Source organism: Aedes albopictus, chromosome 2 (genome assembly GCF_035046485.1).
Source record: "Aedes albopictus strain Foshan chromosome 2, AalbF5, whole genome shotgun sequence".
NCBI lineage: Eukaryota > Metazoa > Arthropoda > Insecta > Diptera > Culicidae > Aedes > Aedes albopictus.
In genome coordinates this window covers 390,280,477-390,304,688 of record NC_085137.1, presented here as the reverse complement: position 1 = coordinate 390,304,688, position 24,212 = coordinate 390,280,477, and the positions used below count along the sequence as shown (strand labels likewise).

At 38.0% G+C, this 24,212-nt stretch overlaps 2 protein-coding genes across 4 annotated transcripts in view; one reads left to right on the top strand and one right to left on the bottom strand.

The window, feature by feature from the left end:
* Nucleotides 1–24,212, top strand: part of LOC109404556 (cGMP-inhibited 3',5'-cyclic phosphodiesterase 3B) — a 916,127-nt gene that overhangs the window by 189,368 nt on the left and 702,547 nt on the right. The gene's annotated exons all lie outside the window — the stretch shown is intronic.
* Nucleotides 12,336–24,212, bottom strand: part of LOC134288875 (uncharacterized) — a 42,720-nt gene continuing 30,843 nt past the window's right edge. Inside the window, exons 4-6 of the mRNA XM_062854796.1 lie at nt 23,799–23,919; nt 23,587–23,653; nt 12,336–12,724 (exon numbers count right to left, since the gene is read on the bottom strand). Coding sequence (XP_062710780.1) covers nt 12,336–12,724; nt 23,587–23,653; nt 23,799–23,919 — 577 coding nt within the window. The remainder of the gene's footprint in view (nt 12,725–23,586; nt 23,654–23,798; nt 23,920–24,212) is intronic.

Genomic DNA, 24,212 nt, shown 5'->3' with positions numbered 1-24,212 from the left:
TATATTGCCTTGAACTAACAGTTTTTCTCTCCATTTCTCTTTTCTTTTACAGGTAAGGAAACTAATTATGCAGCAACGATTACAGTAAGGCAGGGCCACAGACTACCTGACCAGAACCATATATCAAGATTATAACAAAATTGTTGGAAATAACAGAAGCTGATATTATTTTGTTGTTATGATTTGTTTTTGAATATCTATAACAAAATAATAATTATTCCTATAATAGAATTATAACAAAATTTGAGGTATTTATTTAAACAGATGCGTAACAGCTTTAGTTTTATTATGCATAATAATATAATTGTCTCTAAGATAATTCCGTAACACATTCATAGTAAAACTTTTTTTTAACAAAATTCTTTCAAAACTTGTTAGTTTTTTCGTATCGTCACGAGAATGTTGTTTTTTTTTTGTTATTTTGGTCACTCGAGCCAAGAGACTAATGACAATCTTGTTCTGAAATGTATAACAGAACTTATTATAATGAAGCAAGTTTAATCTAACAAAGTTTGATATAATCTTGTCATGCTTATGCTAATTCAAGGAAGCTATGAATTTGAACTGCTTATGTAGGGCAGCAAGCAGTTCAAACACGGTATGCCACACGGCCTATTTAAGTGTTTTGTGGTAACCTGGGTACCCGGATTAAAATCAACCATAGGATGTTTGGTGAAAACCTTTCGTGCACCATACAGTATATCAGCTACAATGAAATGTATTGTAATGTAATGGTGTGATTAAATCTCAGCATATTGTACCTACTATACATTTGCAACAGATTTTTATGTAACAATATAATGTACTGTTTTTCTTACGTTTGAACCATTCACATTTTCGGAATATTTTTTCCGTGCATGTTTAGTTTTTCGATTTAAGATTTTTTCCGTGCGTTGTTTTGTTTATATATGTTCATGACTTTTCGCAGTGAAGAAAAGGCAAGAAAGGAAGTTTTTTAGCTGAAAAAGGCAATGTAGATTTATTGAAAGTGATAAACGAGATACCAAAAGAACTGTTGCTGAAATTCGGCGAGGATGCCGATCAACGACAATCACGACAACAAACTGAGCTGCTCCAGGAGTTAAAGCGGACTAGGTATGTGGAGTATGGTGAGAGGAACGCGAATACAGCTGAATCCGGAAAGATACACGAACCGTGAACTTTTTTTTATTTCTATATTCTTCTTCTCCGGGCTCGCAAGCATGGAACACAGCTTATATTTGAGTTGAATTTGTTAGTTTTCTCATAAGTTTTCCTCTGAGTTAACTATATAATTCGACGGTAATGTTTGTTATGTATTCCAAGCTCAATTACAAGCATTAGTCAAACGGATGCCTCACATGTTGCAATAACGGTTAAGCACGCTGGAATGTTACTTATGTACCTCATCACCCACTTCACACAACTACATTAGTGGGCTAACAGCACTTGCCGCGCTCGGCAAAGTTCCATCATGCCACTCAAAGTGTTGCCACAAATAATGATTAGTTTGCTAAATCCAGTTATCTTGCTGGTGGGGCATGGGAGCCTATCAGTAGGTCGGCTCCAGAGGCACGTTCTCCTCCATTTGGGAAAATTGTGCCATCAAATGGGAGCCTACCCGAGCAGAGGGAAAAAGCTCAATAATGGCATATTTTGATATGGAGAACAAAAAGTGATATTTGTTTGTTTGAGATAAAAGGTAAAAGTACTGAAAATAATATCTCAATTTTACTCTTGTAACATCATCATCATAGCACATTTAGCTCTTGGTAAGATCTAACCAATAGCAGTGACCTATTTGATTGATCTTCAAATATCATATTTTGCTATTGGTTAGATGGTTCAAGAACAATTTTTTGCTATTATTTTCAGTACTTTTACCTCTTATCTCAAACAAACCAATATCACATTTTGATCGTCAGTACTTGAACTCTGCCCGGGTAAGCTTCAACTGCTAATGCAATCAGAGATTACCCAGACTTTGACGTGGATGATCCTATATTTGAAGAGCAATTCAAGCTGTTTCGGAAAATTCCCAAAGTACAGTTTAATTACGTGAACTTGATAGTTTCTAGTCCGAACGCTCAAAGATAGCTCTATTTCACTTAATTTTCAAGTGTTAGGAGAAGTCAATTTTTCGTTTTCCAAAAACATAAAATCAAAATAAAACTGCTGTAAAACATTGGTTCTGCGAAGCATTTATCACAGTACAGAGGCGTTGCAAAATTCGGTAGTTCCCAAGCTGAGGTTACGGGCCATGCTGATTCCGCAAAAACTGGAAATCCGAGGAGAAATTGGGAATGTTTTTAAGATTCTGCGTCTCTAGGAGCACTTAATACAATCAATTGGTGTTACAAAGCTCAGTGGTTCTCAAGTTGGAGTCACGGGTCATGCTTATTTTGCAAGAACCCTAAAGTCCGTGGAGAACATAATAAAGTGGTGTTGTGAAACTCAGGTTTCCAATCTGAGGTCACGGGCCATGCTAATTTTTCAAGAATCTAGAGTGCCATGAGAAAGTAACAGTGGTTTTCAGATTCTGCGTTTCAAGAATAAATTATAACAATAAAGTGGCGTTGCAAAGCTCAGTGGTTCCCAATCTGGGGTCACGAGCCATGCTGATTTCTCAAAAACCGAAAGTCCTAAGAGTCCTCAAGGATCACTTCTTACAATAAAGGAGTGTTACAAAGCTTAGTGGTTCCCAAGCAGAGGTAACGGACTATTTGGCGTATAGTAATCTAGTATGGGTCTGTTCATAAGCCACTTAGACAAAATTTATACCATTCAGAAGCCCCTTGTCCCCATCATGGGTGCTTACATGAGGCCTCTTGAGATCTCCCTCAAACCCCTCAATCCACGGAAACGCCCCTGAGATCCCCTGAAACTTCCTGAAATAACCCTGTGACCTCCTGAAACACTTCTAAACCTCCTTGAAATCCGCTTGGAAACCCCTGAGAATCCCTGAAAGGACACTGATATCCCCTGAACCGTTTCTGAGGCCTCTTGGGATCCTTAGAACCCCTAAAACCACCTGAGACCTCCTGAAAGTCCCGAAAATAATATCATTTCGTTCTCACACTTTCGGTTCTTGATAAATTCGCGTGATCCGTGACCATAAATTGAAAACCTCTGATATTTGCAACACATCTATACTACAGAGTGCAGATACTAATTCTTGAGATGATCAATCCAAAAAAAAAACATGTTCACTTTTTCCTAGCACTTTTGGTTCGTGCAAAATTCTTGAGACCATTGAAAAATGATTGCAAACCACTGAGTTTTACTATATAACGATATAACAATATGTAAATTCGATCTTCACAAACTAATTCTGAAGCTAAAAAAAAACGCTCCCCCGATTTACGCTGTAATTTCTAAATAGCGCTCTCCCCAAGTTACGCTTCCCCAATTTGCGTTCCCCCCGTTTTGAGCGTAAATTGGGGTTTTAGTGTAATATGTTGACAAAATCGGATAGTGGCAAAATAAACGGACAGTGATAACTGAATATACCTGTATGCGAATATAATCAACGCCCTGTAACTTCAAGCCTCAAAATATTGCTATTTATAGACCAAATCCCACGTTTAAAAAAGCTTTAAGCTCACACATTTTTCTCGTCGTCCTCGAAGTTGACACTTGACAAGCACTACCTACAACTCGGAACGACATCCGTTAATCATTTGCGCGCAGTGGCAAATGGTGATTAGGGCCCGATAAACTACCTTCGATTGCCGCCCGTCGTAGTCGGTCACCGTCGTGCCATATAATTTGAGTGATAATTGCTGGCTCACTAGGTCAGTGGGGCCAACAAACAACGCGGTACCTATTCACTCACGTTTCTGCCATCTAATACGCCATTCGCAGCATTATTGGTGGTGGTAGGTTGAACACTTATCGTGAGATCAATCACTCGCGGTCGCGTACTGCCAGCAGAAACCGTTGGTTCTATACATGTGTAAACAGAGTTTTCCCTTCGAGCGATGTCGACTGCAATCAGCCCGATCTGCGTTGACTAAATTTGAATAAATATCGTTAACTCGACACACGCACTTGGACAACGCAAGCCAGTCTCGCTCGCCGAGGTTCGTTTACGAACGGTCCCAACCTAAACGGGGAATTAACATCTTTGCGTGAAAAAGCTCCTCTCGGGTTGCTGCGCTGGCAACTGGCTGCCTGCCATGCTCTGCTCGCATACACGTTCAAATTGATTCAAATTTATTTCAAACATTGCATAACTTATCATTTCCCAGAGCTCAACGCAACCGCAAGGTGTACCATTAGGCCTAATTCCATCGTGGTCCTCTTCCTCGGGCTTCCTCGAGAACCTGTTAAAAATTAGGCCAATCAGGACGATAAAATGTTGAATAATTCCGTCTTTCTTCCCGGATTCCTGGAGAAACGATTGGGCGGCACGAAACGAACGACGACCGACGATGGCGAGAGAAGGTGGGGGTTCGGTTACATAATTCACCCGCGCGCCAAGCATCTTGCTCCTTTCGGGAAGGCAGGCACGCACCAAGAAGGCTCGAACCGCTCGGAATCGATGAACCCGAATGACGCAGTAAAACTTACAACAACCATGATAGTCAGATGATTACAAGTCAGAGAGGCGATGGCATTCGTGGTGGTTGAAGGTGAGTGAGGGGCTTTCACAGTAAATAAGAATTCCACAAGCCAGCAGCCGTCAGACAGCCAGGCGCGCGGTCTGGTTTTCGAAGGGACCACATAATCAAAGGTATCGTAAATTGTGAGCTTGATGAACATCCATCGCGCAAAGTTGATTTTCGTTGGTCGATGTGGTTGGACGTAATTTGACTTGATGACTTTGATGTAATTGAGGAAAATTTCCATAGAATTTTGCCTGGGGTTATAAAAGTTTAGGACTTGCGAGAAACGTGCGCGGCAATTGTCAAGGGATCGGATAATTAATCACCAAAGAGGTGGACATTAAGTTATTCAAATTTTTTGAAATTGATGAAATTGCTAGTTCTGGACTTCATTCATCAGAGTATACGAATGGTTTGTTGGGGTCTCCATTTAGCCTAGTGGTTAAGGCTATAGATTGCCAATCAGGAGACGGCTGGTTCGATTCCCGTCCCAGTCGGAAAATTTTTCTCGACTTCTGTGCATAGCGTATTATTGTACTTGCCTCACAATATACAAATTCATGCAATGGCAGGCAGAGACATCCCTTCAGGAAGTGCTCAAAGAACACTAAGTTGAAGAGAGGCAGGCCAAGTTCCAGAGAGAACGTCAAAATTTGACGTTTGAGCGGTGTCCCCGACTAGAAAATTATATCAAGATTATGTCGTATTGTGTTATGATGTTATAATATTTTTCAATAACTTATTGTGTTATAAACTAGATGCAGGATGATGTTAAAATAACTAAAATTGTAACTAAAACCACACTGGTCTTATCAAGATAATAATCTATTTTGTTAAAATCAGATCAAAATTATAACAGAATGTGATATGAATATTAGCTTCAGGATTTCTAGTTTCTATCAAAATGTGATACAATTTTGTAACATTGTTGTCCAAATGTTGAAGAATCAAAACTAAATTATACTACAATGAGTTGCCAAACAACATTTATAACATAATGTGTTATGATTGAGTTATAGTATTTCAAAATCATTAAGGATGTTGAACATGATTATAGCACAATGAGTTATAAATGTCATGGTTTGTTAAAATTATGTTATATTTTTGTTAGAACTTTCTAGTCGGGTCGGCACCGCTCAAAAGTCAAATTTTCCGTGAGAGTAAGCAGGCCAGCATAAATTCGTACAGTGGACCATAGTGTGAGATTCCTCCGATCTCTGGAAAGGTGGGCTCCCATACAGATGAAGTTGCCGGGGACTTCTCTAGGGTGCTGTATGTAAAAAAACACAGTAGGCAGGCAGTACGACGTTTGCCGGGACAGATTAGTTGTCAATACTGCCCATAATCGCATAGTTGACGTAACCACCATTGACAATGGCAGCACTCACAAGCTAATAATTATCAAATGTGCATAATTGTGACTAGTTTTATTCAATAGAGCACAAGATCTAATCACTAGCAAAAAATCATAATTTTTTCATTAATCTTTGTTAAAATTTCAAAAGTGTGTTGAAAACCACAGTGGCGCTTACGTCAACTATGCGATTATGGGCAGAATAATTCTATCAGAAACCTACCAAGCAATCCCTCAGAATTCTGAGGAGGATTCTACTGAAATTCTGACAAGAATTCTGAAGAAAAAGAGTAGAATTCTATCAGAATCCTGAGTAAGATTCTATCAGAATCCTAACAATGATGCTATCAGAATCATGACATAGACTCTTTCACAATAATGAGAAGGATTCTATCAGAATCCTGTGGAGCATTCTATCAAAACAATGAGTAGGATTCTATCAGACTCCTGAGAAAGATTCTACCAGAATGTCAAGAAGGATTTCATCAGAATCCTAAAAAGGACTCTATCAGAACCCTGAGAAGGATTCTATCAGAATCCTGTGAAGGATTCTATCAAAATCTTGATGAGGATTCTATCAGAATCATGAGGATGATTCTATCAGAATCCTGTGGAGGATGCTATCAAAATCCTGAAAAGGATTTTATCATAACCCTGAGAAGGATTCTATCGAAATCCTGAGAATGATTCTATCAGAATCCTGAGGATGATTCAATCAGAGTCCTGTGGAGGATTCTACCATAACAATGAAAAGGATTCTATCAGACTCCTGAGGAGGATCCTATCTGACTCCTGAGAAAGATACTACCAGAATCCCAAGAAGGATTCCATCAGATTCTTGATAAAGATTCAATCAGAACCCTGAGAAGAATTCTATCAGAATCCTGAGGATGATTCTATCGGAATCCTGTGAAGGATTTAATCAGAATCCTGTGGAAGATTCTGTCAAAACAATGAGAAGGATTCTATTAGACTCCTGAGAAAGATTCTACCAGAATCCCAAGAAGGATTCCATCAGAATCCTGAGAAGGATTCTATCAGAATTTTGAAGATGATTCTATCAGAATCCTGTGGAGGATTCAAGCAGAATCCTGTGAAGGATCCTATCAAAACAATGAGAAGGGTTTCATCAGACTCCTTAGAAAGATTTTACCAGAATCCCAAGAAGGATTCCATCAGAATCCTGAAAAGGATTCTATCAGAACCCTGAGAAGGATTTTATCAGAATCCTGCAAAGGATTCTATCAGAATCCTGCAAAGGATTCTATCAGAATCCTGCAAAGGATTCTATCACAATCCTGTGAAGGATTCTATCAGAATCCTGTGAGGGATTCTATCAGAATTCTGTGAAGGATTCTATCAGAATCCTGTGAAGGATTCTATCAGAATCCTGTGAAGGATTCTATCAGAATCCTTTTAAGGATTCTATCAGAATCCTTTTAAGGATTTTATCAGAATCCTGCAAAGGATTCTATCAGAATCCTGTGAAGTATTCTATCAGAATCCTGTGAAGGATTCTATCAGAATCCTGTGAGGGATTCTATCAGAATTCTGTGAAGGATTCTATCAGAATCCTGTGAAGGATTCTATCAGAATCCTGTGAAGGATTCTTTCAAAATCCTTTTAGGCATTTTATCAGGATCCTGGCAAAGATTCTATTAGAATCTTGAGAATAATAATAACATACTGTCATCCATAATATCAAAACAATAACATAATTTACCATCATAGTAAAATATGTTATTATTTTTCATTCTTTTTGCTATAATTTTGTTATTATAATGGCAAAATCAGTTGTTATGCCAAAGAAATCTAGTTATTATTTTTTTATTTTAACTCTTATTCCAAACTAACAGCAAATTTTGATATTCAAACATTCTATTTTAATGATAAAATTTGCCCTTCATTTGCCATTTCGTTTTATCAGAATCCTGAGGAGGATTCTATCAAAATCCAGGGGAGGATTCTATCAGACGCCCGAGAAGATTCTATCAGAATTCAGAAGGATTCTGAAATTCAGTATTCTGAGTATTCTGATTCTCAGAATTCAGTATTCTGAGAAGGATTCAATCAGAATCCTAAGAAGGATTCTGAGTGGGATTCTATCAGAATTCTGAGAAGGATTCTATCAAAATCCTGAGAAGGATTCTATCACAATCTTGAGAAGGATTCTATCAGAATTCTGAGAAAGATTTTATCATAATCCTGAGAAGGGTTTTATTAGAATTTTGAGAAGGATTCTAACAGAATCTTGAGAAGGATTCAACCAGAATCCTGAGAAGGATTCTATCAGAATCCTAAGAAGGATTCCATCAGAATCCTGAGAAGGATTCTCTCATAATTATGTGAAGGATTCTATCAGAATCCTGAGAACGATTCTATCAGAATCCTAAGAAGGATTCTTTCAGAATTCTGAGAAGTATTCTATCAGAATCTTGAGAAAGATTTAACCAGAATCCTGAGAAGGTTCTTGAGAAAGATTTAACCAGAATCCTGAGAAGATTCTATCAGACTCCCGAGAAGATTCTCTCAGAATTCTGAGAAGGGTTCTATCAGTATTCTGAGAAGGATTCAATCAGAATCCTAAGAAGGATTCTATCAGAATCCTGAGTGGGATTCTATCAGAATTCTGAGAAGGATTCTATCAAAATCCTGAGAAGGATTCTATCAGAATCTTGAGAAGGATTCTATCAGAATTCTGAGAAAGATTTTATCATAATCCGGAGAAGGGTTTTATTAGAATTCTGAGAAGGATTTTATCAGAATCCTGACAAGGATTCTATCAGAATCCTTAGAAGGATTCTATCAGAATCCTGAGAAGGATTCTTTCAGAATTCTGAGAAATATTCTATAAGAATCTTGAGAAGGATTTAACCAGAATCCTGAGAAGGATTCTATGAAAATCCTGAGAAGGTTTCTTTCAAAATTCTGAGAACGATTCTATTACAATAGATCTATCAACTGGTCGGAGTGACTTAGATACTCGACAAGGAATAAAAAATAACAGAATTCTGAGAAGGATTCTATCAGAATCCTGAGGAGAATTTAATCAGAATCCTGAGGAGGATTCTATCAAAATCCAGGGGAGGATTCTATCAGACTCCCGAGAAGATTCTATCAGAATTCTGAAAAGAGTTCTATCAGTATTCTGAGAAGGATTCTATCAGAATCCTTAGAAGGATTCAACCAGAATTCTGAGGAGGATTTCATCAGAATCCGATGAATTATTCTATCAGAATTCTGAGGAGAATTCTATCGGAATTCTGAGAATGATTCTATCAGAATCCTGAGAAGTATTCAATCAGAATCGTGAGGCAGATTTCATCAGAATTCTGAGAAGGAATTAATCAGAACCCTGAGAAGGATTAAATAAGATGAATTCTATAAGAATACTGAAAAGGATTCTATAAGTATTTTGAAAAACATTTTATTAGAACCCTGAGACGGATCGTATCAGAATCCTGAAAAGGATTCTATCAGAATCCTGAAAAGGATTTCATAAGAATCCTGAGGAGTATTCTGTTATAATCCAGAAAAGGCTTGAATTAGAATTCTGAGAGTATTCTATCAGAATCTTGAAAAGGAATTTATTAGAATCCTGAGAAGGAATCTGTCAGAATCTTAAAAAGAGTTCTATTAGAATCCTGAGAAGGAATTCATCAGAATCCTGAGAAGAGTTCCATCAAAATCTATCAGAATTCTGAAAAGGATTCCATCAGAATCCTGAGGAGGATTCTATCAGAATCCTGAGAAGGAATTTATCAGAACCCTGAGAAGGATTCAACCAGAATACTGAGAAGGATTCAATTTTAATACTGAGGAGTATTGAGAAGGATTCTATTAGATCACTGAGACGGATTTTTTTCTGCATCCTTATAAGGATTCTTTCAGAATCGTAAGATGGATTCTATCAGAATACTGAGAAGGATTCTATAATCCTGTGAATGCTGTGAGGGAAATTATGTGAACTCAGCGCAATTGCAGATCGGTGGGGACTGGTAATATTGTTGTTAAAAGTTATATGTTTCTAGTGAAACAATCGTTGTCAAATGTGTTGCATTTAGATTATGTGAAGGGTTTGCGAAAGGCATTTCGTCCGTTCAAGAAATATTTGCCAAAATAGTATCGTAGGAAAACAAAGCCAGCACAGAAGCGAAAAATTGCAAGTGAGAACAAGTGTACTTATGTGTACAAGTGGAAGCAGTACATTACCCAAGCAACGTTTTGACATGTGTTTTGATGATCAATTAGTCTTGTAGAAGTTTTCACAACCGTCATAATACTTTATACTTTTTATTTTGGTTTTATGATGGTTCTAATCTAATATAATACATTTGACTGAAAAATGTTACTTGGATTGTATTTATACTTTTCAGCCCTACATATATACCATTCCATACAAATTTGAGCGTTTGGTACGGTATATGTCCACGCATCATTCTTTCCTTGTAGATTCGAGAGATGATTAGAGGTTCAAGTATCAAACCATATCAAAGAATCATCTTTGCGGTAAACACAACGCAGTTGAGCTGACCGCTTTCACGTTTACATCATATTCTTGATATGCTGCAAGCATCAATATTGATAAGAAAAATAATTGGGCATAATCGAACTCAATTAATTTCCACGATACTTTCTCGTACTGACTGCGTTTGTGTTAGATTAGATTAGATTAGAAACGTCCATTATGCCTAATATACTTTATGATTATTGTTTTTATGTCAATCGTTCTTATGGCTAACGATTTATGCTTGATTGGGTACCGTAATCTGGGGGGTAGTTGATCAGCGGGGTGAAGTGGATCACTACGGGATCCATGTCTTTCAACCGCTGAGGACGCTACAATTATGTTTCAATGGAAGAACTTTTGACGTAAATCAATTGTGTGAATATATTTGAAGAATTTTTGATTGTTTTTCTGCAAGTTGTGATAGATTCTACATAAAAATATCGACTTTTTTGGCTGTGTATTAAAACTCGGTGAAAAGACCATCTTTCAAAAAATCGCCTCCCATTAACGCTTTGTACATCAGATGACTCACAAAACACTTTTCTTTATTCATGGTAGGCTTATTGAACATAGCTTTGCGATAAAATTGAAGTTAACATACAATTTTTACTTGAAAATAGCATGTTTTTGCGAAATAGTATTTTTTTTAAAGAAATTGCCTACTTTTAGGCGTTTAATGTCGGTCATTCTGTGACTTACTAAACTTATTTTATTTTTAACATACAAAATACACCAGTTGTTAGAATTTTAACAACTTATTCAGATTCAGCATCATCAAATTTAGTTTGTTCAAAAAAAATTTCCAATCTTAGAATGTTATGATATTGATTGATCATCTTCATCCCGGGTTAAAAGTCTTTCAATATGGCCATTTGAGCATTTTTTTTACAAAATGCAGCAGTTTCTTGTTAGAATTTCGTTTACGGAACTTGAAACAGTTTCACTGATTACATGTTTTAAAAATATTTGTTTGGCATCATATGTATTGTACCTGATTTTATTCAAAAGAATCGAGGAAAGGTGATCAACTTCCCCCCAGATTACGATATACCAATTTAAATGTATTATCTAGGGCAATTTATTTAATGATAATTACTTGTACTTATCTGCCCTCGGACGCATAAATGTCACATGTTACAATGAAAAAACATGAGAAAAACACATTTGAAGTTTCAAAATAAACTTTGACTGTTGTCGCATTTCATTGACTTCAACGTAATTCAACTATCGAAACATCTAATAATTCAAACGTTGATAAAATATTTAAAAAATACGTATCAAAATATGATGTTTAACATAAAAACCTCAAAAAAGTCAAAATGTAACATGTGACATTTATGCGTCCGACGGCAGTTATGTTAATACAATTGTTACCTTAGATTTGTTGACGACAATGTGAATGCACCATAACTTCAAACTGATTCATCGCCATAGTTTTTAAACCCTATTGCAACGTAAAAAAAATCCAGCACTTAATCATTCGGAAATTCCGTGCCGCCGGCACCTATAAATAACCATTTTGTGGCACAAATCGTCCTGAAGTGCATTAAATTGCTCGAAACAAACACAAGAACACGCCATACTCGGAGGAGGCACCGACCGCACGATTGGTCTACTACCTCCTACTTACACACTAGTTACCGTACATGCCAACCAGCAGGAGGAGTTATTCCGGAATCAGGAAGCAAACGGGGGTCCCCCAGAATAATCCACCAAGCAGTTCGGTTCACTGTGTTACAGGCTAGTATTTGAAGAAATTCTTAAGCGATTCGGTAGACATACTGCCACCGATTGAACCACGGCGTTGGTAGCAGTAGTAGTCCGCTACAGAGTAGCGGCAGGCCTATTTATGGCTCTCATATTGCCAACATTTGTTGCCGACATGCTAGCCATTTTTCTTGCACTTCCATTCACCGAGCAGGACCCAGTGTGGAGTTGCAAGTGTAGTTGGTCCTCGTAGATGAGGACGACGACGTTCGTCGTCGTCGTCGTTGTTTCCGTTGTTGATGACGATGCCGGTCTTTCCGTCGATGGCTTGTCTACCATGATGACGACGGCGAATAACGTTGACGTTTTTTTTTCCTGTGCTTTGCTTACACAGAGTCAAATGGACCCAACGATGATGGTCGCCTCGTCGTGCCGGTTGGCCTGGCCTATGCGGAAGCATGCCAAGAACTGAAACACAGCCACTGCCGCCGGTCGGGTGCAATATTGAGTCAATTATGCAATTGTGCAGGGTATTACAGTTTGTCGTCCTCGATCGTCTTGCACTTCCTGAAGTCGGAACGAAATAACGTTTCAGAGAGGGCGGTTGTAGAGACGCGTTCGACGTCGTCGTTCACTCTGTGAGGCTCGTTCAAACAGAATGTCAGTAACTATGCCATATAGCAGTGTGGCGGTGTAATTTTACTGCAATCAAGACAAATCACGGTAAATTAGCAAAATTGCGGCGGTGTGGAGCGATACGGGAATCTTTTCATACAAAGTATGGGAAGTGAAAATGATAAGTTTGATGCTATAGGGTTTCGAAAAAAAAATAGTTTCTGCGATATGACTCCGTTGGACCACCAATTTAAATCATACAGGGGATAGACAAAATTTTCACTTAAAAAACGATCTAATAGCTGTAAATTCTTGAGAAGTGTATCAAAAAAACATAAAATTTTCACTGCAAGTTGATGAACTATCTGTGTATCAGTGGTCCAAATTTGGAAAAGATCGGGCTATTCTACACGAAGTTATAAAGATTCTAGGAAAAGGTGTTATTATCCGATAGCCAACTTTGAGCTGTTATATCTCTGGATTCAATGAACTGAATGCAATGAAATTTTGATCATTTGTGACTTATATAGTGAGCTATCGAAAACTTTTGACTGAACTTTAAATTATTAACGCGGAAGTAAATTATAACGATTAGATTATTTTTCTAATATAACACCAAATTATCCGAAACTTCAACATCGTTTCAAAATTCGAGATGGTAATTATAGTTCATTTTAATTCCTTCTAATTGACTTACATACAAGTTTTTTTATTAAGGGAAGTAACATAATAGCCGGCAATAAATTTAAAAAAAGGAATGGAATGCATATTAAAAATAGACCAATAGACGTAAATAAATTAAATCGCTATAACTCTTTTTTTAATAAATAATTTCAAGATATGTCAAATATTTTTCAAAACTCATTATATTATTTATAATTGATCAAAATTTCATTGCATTCGTTTCATTGAATCCGAAGATATTACAGCTCATAGCTGGCTATCCGATAATTCACTTTTTTCTAGAATATTTCCAACTTCATGTACAGGGGTTGGCCAAAATGTTTGGGATGGGCAACTTTTTTTCTCTCACAAAAAAGTTCAACATGATGTAACTTTTCATAGAGTGCATCAAAAATTCTCAAATTTTGACTGATTGTCAACCTATTATATGTGCAACATTGGTACAAATTTGAGCTCGATTGGTTAATATTTCGCGAAGCTAGAACCGTTCTCGTAAAACACCATTTTTTAGATAACCAATCTATGAACTGTCATATCCCGGAAACCAGTGAACCGAATTGAATGAAATTTTGAACGTTTATCAACAATATATTATTGCTTCACATGTTATTAAAAGATGGCTTCCAAGATATGACAGTTCAACAATTAGTTGCTCAAAAAATAGTTTTTTTTTTTACCAGATCGGTTCTCACTTTGCGAAAGATTGAGCAATCAAGCTCAAATTTGTATGAAAAGTTACATCGTGTTGAACTTTTTTGTGTGAGACAAAAAAAATGCCTATTCCAAACATTTTGGCCACCCGCTGTAGAATAGCCTGCTCTTTTACAAATTTGGACCACTGATACACAAGTAGCTGATCAACTCACAGTGAAAATTTGAGAATATTTGTTGCACTTTTCAAGAAGTTACAACTAGTTGATCATTTTTTGAAAAGTGAAAATTTTGCCTGTCCCGATCATGTTGTCTGTCCCCTGTACGTATTACTATAACAATAAACATCTCAATCAGATATAGGTACGTACAATGCTGTCATGAAAAAATCAGTGCTGGTTACTCAAGTTTTTCAAATTCAGCGCCCCCTATTCTGGTACGCCCCCAAGCAGATGACTTCACCACCGACAAAACCGACATGCCACTCGATTCCAGGATTTGACCGAAAACATCAAACCACCGTCGTCGGTGACTTCACTATTGCGCCTAGTTAAGAATTGCTCCGGGAGACCTCCTCCAATCTCCATGCACTATTATTCTACGAACTTTTCCTGTTATTATCGCGGAAGGGACATTTTTGCTGCAATTTCTTTTATGAGTTTAGCAAGAATTCTTTTTAGAATTTATAGAAAATTCTCCAGGGACACCGCCAGAGTTCATTTGGGATTTTTTCAAGATTTAGCAAAAATTTTGGGGAATGTTTACAGAAGAAGGATTTGTAAGAATGATTTTAGCAATAATTCCTTTAAAGATTCCTCTTAGTATCCCTTCTGCGTCCCTGTCCATGCATTTATTTGAACATTTCTTCAGGGATTCCATCACTGATTTTTCAGGAACTTTCCATGGGACTTCTTCAGGAGTTTCTTAAGACATTTCTTACTACAGTATGACCCTTAAAAAATGCAACAGTTTTCAATATCATCGTTCCCCTACTTCCAACTGACTAACCTTGCATGCATCTATTAGATAGTATAGTAGAGCCACTAATCTGATAATGGCAAAGGAACATAGACTGATTTCTTTCACATACCTTTGGAAATATAACGTTGAACATATCCCAAGTAACAAAATTAATTTTATAATGCTTTTGAAGAATTCTTCAACTCCTATTCTTTAAAACTACACATCAATCAAATTACTCTGCATATCTACGTCAACACAATCATAAACCCGCCATAAGACGAAAGAGGCCCATCCTATAATAGTCTTGGAGAACTGATTATAAGATTTTCTTAAAACCTGTTGTACTTCACAAGTTGTCCTCTAGGCGAATTGGTATCTCCTTGTAGAGCACTTCGAGAGCACCATAAAACGATAAGGGGCCGTTCATAAACCACGTAGACTTTTTCGGGGGAGGGGAGGGGGTCTGGCCAAAGTCTACGTCCATACAAATTTCAAAATTTTTGTATGGACAAAAGTCTACGAGGGGGGAGGGGGGGGGTCTGAGATGGACAAATTTTGTTCTACGTGGTTTATGAACAGCCCCTAATAAAATTGACTGCTTCTGTTGCTGCTGCATCTTTTATGTTGGAGGAAAAGTTAAATTGACTCGGGAAAAAACTCTATGAAAATCAAAGATACAACATTGTAATCGGGATTAGTTTCTATCATGAAATGGGAATAATTCCGCAATGTAACAAGGTTGGCAACTGCCAAGCGAAATTTATCGTATAGGTATATGTTGCAAGATACTTCCGAAAATTACAACGCGCTTCGATAATAATGCAATAGGAGAATCTTTGAATTTATTAGTCACGAGAGCATTATTCATGAGTTTTCTCAACATGGCTTCCGATGAAATACACGGAGAAGTCATTAATTTTTGCTGGTTTTAATCAACATCACCATAAGATTATCTTGAATTCATTTCAACGCTCTGGAAATTAGAGGAAAACTTATTTTTGTTTAGAAATTGTTAACAATTATAATGTATCCCATATACGTAACCAATGAATATTTTGACAAAAATTTTAGAGATCCTGTATAACAATAACCTCCTTATTGTATCCTAATCCAAAAAAGTTTAATTCATTAGGATTATTTCATTAAAAATCACCAAATACCGCAAAAAAATGGAATGTCCAGAAATATTGTCAGAATGTTTTTATGGAGTTTTTCTGTGGGATTTCTCCTTCCAGAAATTTTTCAAGAAATTTATCTAGTACTTTTTCAGGAGTTTCTCCAAACATTTCTTCAAAAGTAATTCCAGGAGATTTTTTTTCACAACGATTCGGAGATTCTTTCAGATGTTCCTCTAGTCTAGGGCTTTCCATTAGAAATTCAAAAATTTTTCTTGGAACTTTTTCAGAAATTATCGCTTTTCTCTAGATGTTCCTTCAGCTATTGCTAGTATTTATTCAGAGATTTTGTCGGGCATTTATTTGGAAGTTCTTATACAACATTTGCAAAAGATTCTTCTGGAAGTTCCGTCAAAAATTATTTTTTTGTTAATCTTTTCAGTGGTTCTACAAAAAATTCTTCCATAATAATTTTCTTGGGTTTCTTGCTGGAATTCCTTCGGAAAATTCTCCAGGTAGTAGTTAAGAGATTTTTGTGTAGAAATCCCTTCTGAAATTGAATAAGATTTTTTTTTTTCTGAGAACTCCTTTATAAGAATCTCCAGGAGTTCTTCCTTCAGAAAATCCTCCAGTAATCCCTCAGAAATTTATTTAGGGATTTCTTCAAGAACTCCACCAGTATCTTTGCCTGCAATTTTTGCAAGGCACTTTATGGAGATTTCTTTAGAAATTACAAAAATTTCTCTACGCATTTCCCTGGAATCCCTCAAAAAAATTTTCTCAAGCTTTTTCTCCCTGGAATTTCCTGCAGAGTTTCTCAAGGAGTATCTCATGATTTTTTTTTTTCTGAGCATTAAAAGATACCCTTTCGTAATCGTAATCTCCTAGGTATTATCCTAGGCATTGAACTAGAAATTTAGGAATTTTCAGATCGTGCACCGCGGTGCATTTGGTGCGCCGCACAGCCTTGACAAGTGCACCGCGACAGTTCTCTTTAGTTGTGAAGATGCTACAAGTTTAATTGAAAATAATTATTAAATTGACTAATCACGTGATTGACTGATGGCATTGTTATATAAGTATTGTAACCTTCAAGAAAATGGGAGCAAGGCAACGATATCCCTGATACTAAAAATCCAATAAAAACTTTGTAATGTTTTCCAGATTCCGAAATAATTCAAACAATTAACTACCAACCACTTAAATTTTTAGAGGGATTATTTGTCACATCTTACATGCTCCATGGAATCTGAGATAAATGTGTATGTTCAAATTGAGTGCAGAAAAATAGCCAGATTACTGGCTGGAGATTTTTCTAAGAACTTTTTGAAAATTTGCAATTAAGCAGGCACAGGTTTTGCCAGAAACCAGATTCGCAAAGAATCATGTCCATAACACTATAAGAATTGCAAGTCAGAAGCAAAATCACATCAGAGTGCTGAATATATCGAAATGACGCTGCAAAACACATTAACATTTTTTACCAAATTTCAAATTTTATCTTTCCACATTTTTGAATAAATGCACCACCCAGCAACTCATTTCCAAAAACTGCACCGCGAGACCAAGTGTCTGAAAACCCCAATTCACCAAGTGTTGTCCAGGAAATCCTCTGGAAAATTTTAAAGAAATTCTACTAGGAGGTCACAAAGGTATCTCCAGAATTTTTAAGGGATTTCTTGAAACAATCCTGTAGGGATTTTTTTGAAAATTCTTTAAAAAAATGTTCAGTATTTTTTGTGCAGTTTTTGGAAGATTTTTTGAAAAATCTCAGGAAAAATATATGAAAGAACTCTGCAGAGACATTCCACGATATAATTCTGATGGAATTGCAGGAGAAATTTCTAAAAAAAACATTCTAGGAATTTCTGCAGCAATCACTGATGGAATTTTTATAGTATTCTTGGAGAATTCCTGGGAATCATTTCCGAAGAAATTCCTGTAGAATTTGTGATAAAATTTTCATATGAATTTCTGGCAAACTGCATGGAAGAGCTTTTGAAGAAATCCCTTGCTGAAGTTCCTGAAAAAATCCCATGAGGAAGTCTCTGGAGATAAAAATATTTTCTCAAAGGAATTTCAGAAAGAATCCCAGTAGGAATTTCTAAAAGAACTCCTCAAGCAATTTCTGAAGAATCTCCTCAGGCAATTTCTGAAGAATATATATAAGGAAGTACTTTTAAATAAATCTCTGGAGGAATATTTGAAGAAATCCCAGGAAAATTCTTGAAGATATTGCAGGAGAAATTTCTTAAAAACTTTCCGAAGAAATACCTGGAGAGCTTCTCGGGAAATTATTGGTGGAATACCTAAAAAAATGATGAATTTAAACAAAAATTCCTGGAAAAATCCGTTATATTAAATTTTTTGGAGGATTTTCTGAAAGTATTCGAGGAGAAATCTGTTGACGGATTCCTAAAAAAAATGCTGTAGGATTGTCTGGTGGAACGCATAGATGAACGTCGGTAAAGATTCCGAAAAAAAAAATCTTGAAATATTTCTATAGGAATTTCCGTAAAAATTCCTAGAAAATGTTTTTGAATGAATTTCTCAACGAATCTGTGGGGATATTCTTAGAATAAACCTAAGAAGAAATCCCGGATAAATCCCTGGGGAAATACATGGAGGAATATCTGGAGAAAATCCTGAAGGAATCTCCGTATAAACTCCAGTAGGAATCTATGGAGGAAGTTCTGCCTGATTCACTGAAAGTAATGATCATTGATCTGTGAAGAAATTCATGCAGGATTTTCTGGATGAATTTCTGAAGTAATTTCTGGACACATTCATGCGGGTTTTTTTTAAGTAATCCCTGGAGTGATTCCTGAACATCTCTGGTTAATTTGGGTATTGAAGAAATACCTGAACGGATTTTTGAATGAATCTCTGGAAAATTTTCTTAAGAAACCACTGGAATAGCTTATGAAAGAATCTTTGAAAGGCTTTCCATAGGACTTCTATGAATTTCTTAAACGAGGGATTCCTATTAGAAATTTTAAGAATTAATTCCTTGTGGAGTTTCAGAAAAAAAAAAAACATATAAATTTACCTAAAAGAATTCTTAGAGAAATTCATCACGGAATATCTAAATCCCTGGAAGAATTTCTGAATAAAAAAACACTGGAGGAGTGTCTGAATGAAACCTTGGAAGATTTTATGACAGAATTTCAGGAGTTATTTCTGAAGGAAGCCATGGCCATGGATTTATTTTGGAAGAAATCCATCGAAGATTTTTTTGAACTTGAAATGCTTGGACAATTGATGGAGGAATCGCTTTAGGAATTTTTAAGGCATCTCCAGGGAATTATCTGAGGCAACCCCTGGATGAATATCTGAAGGAATATCCATAATAATTTCTGATTTTCCTAAGGAATTGCTAAAAGCATTTTTGGAGGTATCCATAGATTATTTCCTGAAACAGTTTTCGTACGGGTTTCTGACGAAAAAATCCATGGAGGATATTTTAAGGAAACCCATAGAAGCTTTCCTAAAAGCATTCTAGGAAAAAATTCTGGAGGATGCTCTAAAGAAAATACCGAAGGAAATTCTATAGGAAATTTTAAAGCAATTCATGGAAGACGTTCCACAGAACTTTAAAAAGAAATCCATGGAAGACTGCCTGAAAGGAACTTTTTCTTTAAAATCTATGGAGCAATATCGGAAGCAATCTTGGGAAGGTTTTAGGAAAAGTACTTACATTAATTTCTGAGGTAATCTCTATAAAATGTTTGAGAAAATTCTAAAGAATACTTTTTTTTTTCTATAGGAATCTATGGAAGTATTCCTGAAGGATTTCTCAGAGAAATCTCCGAAGGCATACCTGGCAGAATTTCTTGCACATCCCCGAAAAGATTTTTCGAAGGAATCGCTGGAGAATTTCTGAAAAAAATACCTAGAGGATGTCTTGACGATTTTTCAAAAATATGACACGCAAGGTTTTAAAATGAATGCTTCTCAAAGAATTTGGGAAGGAATCAGAAAAGCTTTTCTGGAGAAATACATGGAAGCAATCCATGCAAGATTTTATACGTTTCACAATATTCGCATCTTTGTACACTTGTTACTACTTGTGATTCATGCGTCGGCGCCACACTCCTTTTTCTCGTTTCCCACCGAGAATTGTCCCTTTCTTGCAGATTGGGCATCCCAGCCAATAAGAAGTCGCAAATGATGTGGAATTGGACAATGATGCAAATTATCACCTCACGAATGCTCAATCAACTTATCAATTGTATTTTTATCGCTTGCGATTGAACTGTGCACTGCTCAGCGATGACCAGCGGCAAAGAGGTGGCAAAACGAACATGATTCAACTCACAGACGATTTTGCACACATCTGTCACTGACGCCACATGGTCACCCGATCAGCCGATCAACACCAAATGGGTTGGTTTTAGAAGCTACAGCACGAACGCTCGACACGCACACAGAAGCAACATTCGCATGTACCGACACCACACCAATAACATTTGCAGCCAACGATGCTTCGCGATAAGCTGATCGAAAAGCATCGACAGCGATGAAAAGACAGGCTTGGCTGGAACGCAATAGCTCAACGGCGAAAAGGAGCAGCCAACAATGCTGATCAGCGTCGAGTCTATTCGTGTGCTATTCGTGCGGGAGGTTGGTTTGATAAAGCGAGGTAGGGTGAAAACGTATTCGTTGTCAAAAGTGAATCGCATCATTTCGCAAATGTTTTCACCAAATAGAAAGCTTGGAATTGGATGCTAAAGTGGTTGCTATATGCGTACATGCTTCCATTTCACCGCGTGTAAAGTGTACGCATATCGCCTCCACTTTAGCATCCTATTCAACAGTATATGCGATCATGTGTTGGCTGGGATATGACGAAATCCAATCAGCTGATGGGCAATTCTTCACTCTCCGAAATATTTACAATTATTTAGTGGATTGATTGATGTTGCTGCTCGCTTCCGTGCTTCAAAACTTCGACCGGGATCTCGTCCTTCCCAGCAGCCTTGCAGTTTATCAGCTCCTTAGAGGTCTTCTTAACCACATCCAGTGTTCGTGGTCCCACTGCTTGATCGTCATCCATTATGTTAGTCCTGTTCTTGGATGCTCCTTCACTGTTACCATTCAGCACATCTTTAAAGTACTCCTTCCACCTGCCAGCCATCATGGTTTTGTCCATCAGCAAATTCCCTTCTCCATTGACAGTAGTTGCATAAAACCTCCGCATATCGTTCCATTCCATACTTACCTGCGCTTTAGCAATCATACTCTCTTCGTGCTGCCGTTTTTTGTCATTCATATCGTTCGTTGTTGTCACACAGATTTGGTCGTTTATCGGCTTCCACCGAATAACTCGTTTAATCTGCTACCAGATCACTATGAAGCCAACTCCACCTACCTTATCGCCGCCGCTATGGTAGATGTGGTACTTGATTGGAGTGTTGGCGATGGGATCCACCGCTCGGAACTCTCGTTTTCCAGTTTTGGGCCACCGTATCTCCTGTTTTTTTTTGTCCCACGTATAAGTAAAGCTATACCAATGGCATGTAGTCCCACTGTGTTTCAAGCAGAGATTCAAGCCATATTGGAGTGTGCTAGTACTTGCCTGAGGAGAAATTACAGATTTGCAAAAATCTGCATCTTCTCAGACAGTCAAGCTGCTCTAAACGCGCTAAGGGCATTCGCGTGCCAGGTCAAGCTAGTGTGGTAATGCATTCTTTCTCTGAAGCAGTTGGCCAGTAGGAACAAAGTAACATTATACTGGGTGCCCGGCCAATGTGGAATTCAGGGAAATGAAAACGCCGACAATCTATCCAGACAGGTTGCAGCATCGAGCTTCGTAGGCCCTGAACCATTCTGTGGCGTTCCTGAGTGTACTCTTAGGACGAAACTAAAAATATGGGAAATGTCTATGGTAGAATCCATTTGTAATGCCACGGATACATTCAGGCAAGCAAAAAGATTATAAGACCTAGTGCAGCAAAAGCCAGGACCATACTAAGTTTAAACAAGAGAGACCTGAGGGTAATAACAGGCCTGATGACCGGTCACTGGCCCAGTAGGTACCATCTATACAAGGTTGGAAAAATCCAATCATCTTAGTGTCGTGAAAATGAAACCGCTGAACATTTACATTAAGGCTGTCAATATTTGGAAATGGGTTATTAGAGCCCTTGGAAGTTTGGTGAAGTAATCCCAATAGGGTAATAAAATTTATAAAACGAGTTGTGCCTAGTTGGGATCGAGTGCTTTATTAACCAATGTCTATCACAGCTCATTTGCGACAGAACAGGATAATCGATTTGCACCAAACTAAATATGGGTCATACCACAATATTCCTAAATAATGAACGCAGTGGTTAAAAGGCTCTACAGATGAGGAAAAAATCACCTGGATAGCTGTCACATTAATGCCAACATTCTGCAGTTCACGAGCCAGGAGTCCAACATTTGTGGGTTCATTCAAAGTTCTCACGTTCGAAGATCCGACTTTCCAATCGTTGTCCTTAATTCGTTGCTGAATCTGTTGCCGTGTTTGAAAGTTTTCAGCAGGCTACCTTACCGGGACCACGCTGCCTACATCGAGCTGAAGGGGCTGCCTCCTTAGGTATTGCTGACGCGATACTGCATTTAATGCTCAGCCGCTGGATACCAGAACAAACACTGTTTGAGCCGCACCTCCTTGGTGAACAGACGCTCGGGACGTAACTCCTCAATCTAGCTGAAGTCAGAAAGACAAAAGTGCAGAGGCTGCACTACCAGCTAAGCACACAACTCTTAGCTGGCGGTCTTTATCATCGATTGACTCGTAGGAGTATGAGGTAGGAACTTGTGAGGACCAGAGCTATTTTGAGTCTTGTCGCCATACGCATTTATCACCAAATAGTAATACAAGTTTGTAAAACTCTCTTGTCAAAGCTTAGTGCACCCCTCTGCCCACCTCATCGAAAGCACCGGTATTCCATCACAAGTGTCCCATCCAAGAGTATAAGTATCAATAAACAACCCACTGATTAATGGTTCATCTGCAGCATGAAGCATGGCGTAGTCACTGGAACAAGAAACGACACTAAATCTGTATGTATCGAAAAGTGGCGCTTCGAATGATCTCCTCCTTGCCGTTGTTGTTCTACCGCATCACCACCGCATTCCAAGAAAACGGCGGATGCACCACACACAACATCAAAAAGTACTTCGCAAACGAGCGTGAGAATTGCACAATTTACGACTCTCGGCGAGCGAACGAGCTTGCAAAAACCGGCAAAAGTTTCGAGCAACAACCATCAAGTGATCCCATTAATCTTAATCAACATTGCTTCCCGGCGCCGCCCATTCCTCCTACTGTTCCAGTTCACTGGGTATTGGTTTAAGCTGGTCGGTGATCTATCTGTACGACTCCTCCAACCAGTAGACCGAGTGGGTTGATACCTGACCTCTCCGACTGCATCGACTGCATACTACCTAGGAACGATTCGTAAGCGGCAAAAGTTGCAACCTGAAAACAAAAATCGATTGGAAAGACGGAAAACTCACGAGGAGTTGAACCGCGGGAAGCCATCCAACGAACGACGCGAGGAAAACGAGGACGATTGGCGCGGCGCTGTAGCGCCAGCGAACACAAAAAAGGGTCATTAACCTACATTTTGCGAGTTTCCATTTTCACGTTCTGCCCCATGCCATTCGCCTAGGCTGGAGTTTTTCACGCCTTGCACGTGAGGATGAGCGAGCGGTTCCTTTCCGCTTTGAGGATTGTTGTTTGCACTTTTTCAAGTGAAAAGAAGCAAGATCGGAAACTTATGCAACGGTTCCCACCGTAATCATCATCAAGTGACGACGACGTGCGAATTGGATGGCCCGCCGTCGTAAACGATCGAGGTATGCGATATGTTTCTTTAATTTCACTCCAAAAGGGATTTTCGAAAGAACTCCCACGAAAGAGCAACTGACGAAAAATTGCAAGTGCCGGGGCTGGTATCGAACCCATGACCATCCACTTATGAGGTGAACGTGTAGCCACTACGCTACGGGCCCCGGCAAAACAAACAGTATAGCCG